This window comes from Panthera tigris, chromosome A1, assembly GCF_018350195.1.
Source record: "Panthera tigris isolate Pti1 chromosome A1, P.tigris_Pti1_mat1.1, whole genome shotgun sequence".
In the NCBI taxonomy this organism is placed as follows: Eukaryota; Metazoa; Chordata; class Mammalia; order Carnivora; family Felidae; genus Panthera; species Panthera tigris.
Window position 1 is genome coordinate 70,459,726 of NC_056660.1, and position 7,404 is coordinate 70,467,129.

A 7,404-nucleotide genomic window follows, 5' to 3' on the forward strand; every position below is an offset into this window, starting at 1 on the left:
ACTTAATGCTTTTTCTTGCTCATTTCCAAATATACATATATTGAGTCAGCAGTGTGTATATCCATTAACCCTTGGTACATTTTGCTCCTAGCCCTGTTCCCCTGTAACCTACAAGTCCAGCTTGGTTGGGTTTTGTTTGTTTGTTTGTTTGTTTGTTTTCTAAGAAAAAAAAAAAAAAAGCCCAAATATCTTAATTAAATTAATTAAATGTACAAACACCATAGGGTTTCATACTGAATAAATAGGGCTAATTAGACCCGGTGGCAAGTCTGAGTCAAGGGTTTGTCTCAGGCTCGGCATTGTCTCAGGTTAGGATATGGTCCAAGGACTCCCACTTATTACTTATTATTATTACTAGTAAATTCTAATGTATCGTCCGCGGGACTTCAGAGTTCCCATACATCTCTTCATCTTCAGACTCGGAAGTGGTTCCGTTGCTGGAAGGTGTGTGAAGGTGGCTGGGGGCTCCACTGGCCTGGCAAACATACCACTCATTGAGGTTGGTCACCTGAGGAGACAGAGTGCTAGAACGACTCCTGGTTGGGTCCAGCACAGGGGACAAGGGGGCACCCACTGGAGTCCCCACTGAGGAGTAACCAAGGGCTCCTGGAGAAGGTGGTGGGGACTTGCAGTGAATCTTCATGTGCTTCCTCAGAGAGCTGGGGTGAGTGTAGGACTTGTCACAGCCTCGGATCTTGCAGTAGTAAGGCTTGTCGCTCGTGTGGACATGGGAATGTTTCTTCCGATCGCTGCTATTGGCAAATTTCCTGTCACAGCCATCAAATTCACATTTGAAAGGCTTTTCCCCTGCAACAAAACAGAGGGCAGGTCAACAATTGCTTTTCAGAGACCCCTCACCTGAGAGAGAGAAATCTTGGAACAGAAATGAGGATGCATTTTCCCATTCTCTCGAAGAGCAACCCCAGCCTGGTTTCTATTCCTAATTCCTACGTTCCAGAAGGCAACAGGGAAGGGACACTGGGCCTGTGAGTGGCTAGATGTCAGTCCCTGCAGTACCAGAGGGTTCAGGGAGACGATGGCTAGACCATGATCCAGGATGTAACACCAAAATCCAACAAGGACCCAGATACCCTGTCCTCACTGCCCTCAAGGTCTGTACCTGCAAGGATACAAGCAGATCCCCTGTCAATATAAATGCTAATAAAATGATTCTTCCAAAGCCACAGCTTGGGGGAAGGATATAAAAAAAAGAGAAAAGTAAGCACATTACACTAAATTAAAAGTGAAGTGGGGGAGGTGCCATGCAATTATAATAACGGCATTTTGTTTCAGAGCGTCCCCAGGATTCCACCGATGGGAAAGGAAATAAGGCAAAACCCCGTTCTCTTTAGAAACAAAGGCACCTGTGAAACACACAGTCCCATCACTAGATTTCATATATGCCTGGATGGGCAGAGGCGAGGCTGTTGGCCTCTTCTTTCTCCCAGCTTTCCTCACAACTTGCAGGGCAATTAGGAGCCTTTGGAACAGAACCTCGGAAACGTGAATAAAGACCACAAGCTGCAACCAGAACTTAGCTTGTACCTGATGCCCCACGGAAACGTATTCTGACAGCCTTCTACCCCACTTAATAGTCAGAAAAGGGACTGTTTACCACAGTCTTTGGCCCATCGTCCCTTTAAGCTGCTCTAACCACCCCAGGAGCACAATGCCTTTAAACACAAGGCCCTAGTTCAGGGAGTGGACATGTTAATAACACAACTAGAAATTCAGCCACAACACCTCGGTATTAAAAAGCAAAAAAGGAAGACAGCAGGTAGCAGTAGGAATTTTCCTTCTCACCTAAGTATCTATGAACAAATACATCTATGATGTATTTGAGTCATAATTGAACCAGTCATCTCATACATACTATTGTTTAATAATATCTCCCTCATATTTAAATGATTTTTAAAAATTAAGTTGAGTTTCTCTACTGAATTTCAGGACCTACTCTGGTGGCTCACTAGGTATGGCTTCTTCCTTGGTTTTGGATACGTTTCTCAAAAAGCAACTATTTAAGACAGTTTAGTGTACATAAATTTTTGTGGTGAATTTTCATATACAACTATTTCAGTGTAGTTTTTTTTCTTTTTCTTTTTAATCTCACCAATGACAAAGTCTTGGATGCCAGAGTGTGTTAACACATCTGAAAGTATTCAGATGCCTGGACTACAACTTCCCCTACCTCTAAATACTGTTTAAAAATGAAATTAAATATTATTCAAATACACTTCCTACACTGATCTATAGAGGGGAAAACACAACATAACACAACAACAAAATAGTTAATCACTTTTCATAAAAATATCAGTTATCTATCCTGATCTGAGTTTTACTTTTAAGTTGGAGATAATTCTAATTTAATACAGCATTATTTAAAAATTTATAATGGGCCTTCCTTCCATAGGGAGGCTTGAGTGGTTTTATTCACCCTATGCAAATGTGCAGTGTCGTTTGGAGTTGCTCCTGTCCTCGCTAAGGATCCCGGATTGTGAAGAATACAGTAGCTCTAAGCACTGCTGCTGGTCCCACCACTGACCACGATGAAGAGAAACAATTACGCCCAGAGAAGGGAGATATGGAATGGGGTGGGGGGTGGGGGGAGTAGAAAAGTAGGGATTAAGGTAATATTAAGGACGAAAATAGAAGGAAAAAATAAGTAAAGGTGAAAGAATTGCTTGTTTTATTCAGGGGGCCTAGGCGGGGAACAGTGAGCAAATTCCAGCTAACTGGAAAGGGTGAGAAACCCCAGTGTTTACATTTCAGATTCCGACAGAGGAGTCAATCAGAATCTAACTACTTGCAGAATCCGAGAGAGTAAAGGAGGCTACGTGAGCTGCTCTCTGTTCTACCAGTTCCCTCTCCCAGAGAACTCGAGTCTGGCCCAAAGGAAGGTTATAAACCGAATGGGGGTGGGGATGGGAGGAACGTGGGTCAGGAAATGGGCCTTCGGGAGTGGCCGGGGGATTATTCCCTTTGATCAATCTGTTCCGGGATTCCAAATAACCCCCAAAAGGGAGAGCGCCGTGGTAGGGAGGGGGTTCCGGAATGGTCCCTGTCCGCACCCAATGCTCAACTGCTAAGCGGCCTAAGGACCGCCAAAACCCCCTGGCACCGGTTTGAGCACTAACGTGAGGCGCCGGTACCCCTCCCTGAAGGCCTCGGCGAGAACCACTCCGCCACCCGCAGCCGGGCAGGAAACACAACCCTGAGCACGCCGTGAAACCAGAAAACACTACTGCCCAGGGGCCCGCAGTGCTCGGGATCTCCGCCCCCGCCGTGCGCGCGCGCGCACGCCCCTCTCCCCCTGGACTGCCGTCGGAGGGAGCCGCGACCCGTGGCAGCTTCCGCGCCAGCAAGTTCCAGTTCCTTGCTCCACGGGGGAAGAAACTATCCTCAGGTCCGGCGGCGGAGAAGGAAAGGTCCACTCTCTCTCCGAGGCCTGCAAAGGCGGGAAAGGCCCAAGGCCGCAGGTTCTGCTTTCAGGGTGCCCATAGGGGACGGGGTTGGGGGCGGCTTCACCTCCCGCGCCCCGCGAGCCCCCTTTACGGTTCCAGGCCCCTGTCCTGGCGGCAAGTGCCAGGCACAGGGGCAAACAGCTGGCTAAGCGGGCCAGGGAGTTTTTCCGAGAGCCTCGTGGGAAGTTTCCTTTTGGAAAATTCCTTAGGGTGGACCATCTCGATTAGAAAAGCAGGGGGCTGGCCAACGGAGTTCCCGGAAAGATGTGCTCCCAGCCCAGCATCGGTGCACAGGAGGCCTATCAGGTGATGGCCGGGAGGAGCCAGGCCCCGGGCCCAGCCCCAGGCCACCCTGGCCCGGCTTGCACGCAGAACCCCCTGATGCCCCGGGCTCCGGCTGTTGGCCAGGCGTTGGGCCCACGCGCGGCGGCTGCCTCCTTGCCGCCCAGCGCCGATAAATCAGCCAAGTAATTACTAAATGTAAACTCCAGTTACTTAAGTGTCCTCCGAGGGGTAATATTGTCTATCCCTATAAATCCCGACTGCTCGCGCTCATCAGCGCTTCCGCCCAACGCGCTAGTACGTTCGATGGAGGCACACGACCCACAGTAAACACCCCACCGCCCCACGCCGCAGCCGCCTTTGGGATGGGAGGGGTCCCCACAGCGCTGGGGGCTTCCCTCAAGTTCTTACGGGGGGGAAGGTACCAAGGACCGCAGGAGACTGCAGCTCACCCTGCTCTCCTCCAAATAGAATCCTCTTTGAAAGGACAAAGCCAAGTTCTCTAGCACCTTGCAGGGTATGTGTGATAAAATGTGTGTGACAGCTGTATGATACTGTATGGGTATGTATGAAGGTGTGTAAATGGGGAAGTGTGCGTATGTGAGGGTGTATGTGGAAGATAAGCGTGTCAGGGCATATGGGTGTTCCAGCTACCAGGAAGTGTGGGGGGGGAGGGTAGTATGTGAGATACGGGTGTGTGAAGTTGTGTGCTGTGTGCACGTGAAGATGTATGTGTGGGAAACGTGAGTGTGGGGGGGGGGAGGGGGTCTTCAGGGCCCCAAGGGCGCATTTCTATGGCATTTTGCACCACGCCCCGGAGGGACAGGACCCCTCCCCTCCTGGAAGGGCCACATTGAGCTGGGCCTGGTCGCCTCAATATCGGAGTAAATCCCACGTGCCCCCTCGCACGCCCGCGCTTCGGAGCACGGTGCGGGCTCTGCCACCAGGTGGGGAGGGAAGAGCCACCAGGGCGGCTCCAGCTCCGGTCCCCCTTCCCCATCGCCCTCCCCAAGTTCCCGGGGCCGGGCGAATGGGGGCTGCCGACCGTCCTGGGCTCCTTCCTGCTCCGACTGCTGCTGCTTCTGTTCCGGGGCGGCGGCGGCGGCGGCGTCTGGAGCGCGTTGCCGGTCCCGGCGGAGGGGCTGCGAGCGCGCTGGAGACTCCACCGTGTGGGAACCCAGCGCGGGGCCTGTGTGTGCTATCGAATTACTTATTCATAGAAAAAAAGGGGGGGAGAGAAAAAAAAGAAGTCACATGTCCGGGTTATACGTATGCGAAGAGAAGCAGCAGAAGGAGGGAAAAATTAAGGCGAGCAGGAGGAGGAAGAGAAGCAGCGGCGGAAGCGGCGGCGGCGCGGGAGGCGGCGGCGGCGGCGCGGCCGGGGACAGACACCCACCTGTATGAGTGCGCTTGTGGATCTTGAGGTTTTCCGAGCGCGCGAAGACCTTGCCGCAGCCCGGGAACGGGCAGGGAAAGGGCTTCTCGCCCGTGTGCACGCGGATGTGGTTGATGAGCTTGTATTTGGCCTTGAAGGGCTTGCCCTCGCGCGGACAGTCCTCCCAGAAGCAGACGTGGTTGCTTTGCTCTGGGCCGCCCACGTGCTCCACCGTGACGTGGTTCACCAGCTCGTGCATGGTGCCGAAAGTTTTGGAGCAGGGCTTGGCGCCGCCGGCCGGGGGCGGTGGCGGTGGCGGCCCGGCCAGCTCCTCGGGGTCGATCCACTTGCAGATGAGCTCCTGCTTGATTGGCTGCCGCATGTAGCGCAGGAAGGCCCCGGCCGCCCCTGGGAGGTGGGGGTGGTGCTGGTGCGGGTGCTGCGCGGGCGCCGGCGGCGGCGGCGGCGGCGCCGGGGGCGGCGCGTGGTGCTGCAGGTGGGGCCCCGGTCCGGCTGCCGCGGCAGCAGCAGCCGCCGCCAGGTTCAGGTTTAAGTTCACGGCTCCGTAGCCGTGCAGGGCGGCGGCTGCAGCGGCCGCCACCGCCCCGTAGTGCGCATCCCCGGAGCGCGGCGCGAAGGGCGGCTCGGTACGTCCGTACAGCTCAGCCGCCGCGGCTGCCGCTGCCGCCGCCAGCCCCAAGCGCATCTGGCCGTTGAGCGGGTGCGGGTGGCCGCCGGGGGCTCCCGGAGCGTCGTGCAGCGCGGGGAAGAGCGCCGGGCCCCCGCCGCTGCTACCGTCCGGGCCCGCGTAGGTGCCGCTGGCCGAGATGAACATGCCAGCCGAGTGAGGAGGCGGGGCCGAGTGCTGGGGGGAGCCTGTGCCAGACCGCTGCTCCCCTCCAAGAGGGACCCCGTGCATGGCCGCCGCGGGGGCCGTGGCGGAAAGGTCCCTCCGGAGGACGAAGTCCCTGCTGTGGCCTTTGCCGCTGCTGCCGCCGCCGCCACTGTCGGTGGCGGTGTAGCCCGAGAGGGCAGAAGGAGGGGGAGGGGGAGGAGGAGGGGGTGAAGGGGAGGGAGGAAGAGGAGGGGCTGGGGGCGGGGGCGCGGAGGGCTGCGCGCGGCCGCTGCCCCCGTCACCGGGGTAGGTGCTGGCGCCGGGGTGCGCGACCGAGGCTGCAGCGCGGGCGGCGGCCGCCGGCGCCTCGGGATGTGCCGGGAGCGCCTTTGAGGGAGGGCTGAGGCCGAGCGCGCTCGCCTGGGCCATGTGCTCGGGTCCGAGCGGAGTGATGACCACGCCGGGGTCAGAGCTCAGGTCCCGAGGGCGGAGGTGCGTGGCTGTGGCTCGGAGTTGGGAGTGGACGGGCGGGCTGGCCAGCGCCGGGAAGCCTGTCATATTCTGAAGCGGCCTGGCCTGAGCCGTTGCCAAATCCGCTAATCTCAGCGCTGGCGGGTTCCTCTTGCTCAAAGGGGGCTCCATCAGAACTACACAATCAGACCCATAGACCCTCACTGGGGGGACTTTTTTTTCCCTCTGCCCACCTTCAAAAACATGTATATATTAGGCTCTCTTTAACTTCTTTGTCCTGGCCTCCTAACTCTGCGTATTCCTGTTCCCACTCTGTCCTCCAGCGATTGGCAGAGAGAACACATTTGAGCTGCACAGTGGGACCGAGATTTTGGAAATGGCATGGGTGGGATTGGAGGGAACATCGTGATTGACAGCAGCCAAGACTGCCGGATTGGCTCCCATTCAGGCCCTCGGCCCAGCGGGGATCCGCCCCCGTGCTCGCAGCATCCTTCGCTTTCGCTTCGCGCCCCCTCCTCCCCTGGAGCCCTACGTCCCCGCCTTCCAGGGGATGCCCAAGTTGCACTTGCAGAAAGTTTGTGCCGGGCCTGCGCGCGCAGCGCCCAGCGTTCCCATGACGCGCCTTTCGGAGAGCGTGCGCCGGCACGCGGCCGCAGGGTGCAGGGTGGGTAAGGGCTGAGGACCACCCCCCCCCCACCCCGGGACAAAGGGGGTTGGGGGAGAGCCCCCAACTTCAAAAACCTCCGCCTGACCGCACGCAGCGACTCCCCCAGCAGCATCCAAACACTTTCTACCTCCTCCGTTGGAAGAGCCCTGGGCTGCTCTCCGGAAGAGGAAGGTGAACCGTGTGCCGGTCGTCATACTTGTAGAGGTGATGCTAGAAACTTCTTATTTGGGAAGGACATCCAGTCTGCCGGGCGCCCAAGTAGAGCGCAGAATGAGGGAAGATATTAAAGTCTTATTGGTTGCAAAACAACTTA

General features: G+C 56.4%; 1 protein-coding gene across 1 annotated transcript; it reads right to left on the reverse strand.

Annotated features, from left to right (window-relative positions):
• Window positions 1-364: 364 nt before the first annotated feature.
• Window positions 365-6,669, reverse strand: ZIC5 (Zic family member 5). Its single transcript, XM_042958054.1, has 2 exons — window positions 5,140-6,669; window positions 365-807 (listed from the first exon to the last, which is right to left on the reverse strand). Exons 1-2 carry the CDS (start codon window positions 6,593-6,595, stop codon window positions 365-367), a joined length of 1,899 nt encoding a protein of 632 aa, XP_042813988.1. The 5' UTR covers window positions 6,596-6,669.
• Between the last annotated feature and the right edge of the window lie 735 nt (window positions 6,670-7,404).

Bases quoted from the DNA above. Each gene is read 5' to 3' on its own strand.
- ZIC5 (XM_042958054.1), bottom strand. From the start codon at position 6,595: ATGGAGCCCCCTTTGAGCAAGAGGAACCCGCCAGCGCTGAGATTAGCG. The intron at 808-5,139 runs GTGGGTGTCTGT...GTTTTGTTGCAG, and splicing joins CCACAAGCGCACTCATACAG to GGGAAAAGCCTTTCAAATGT.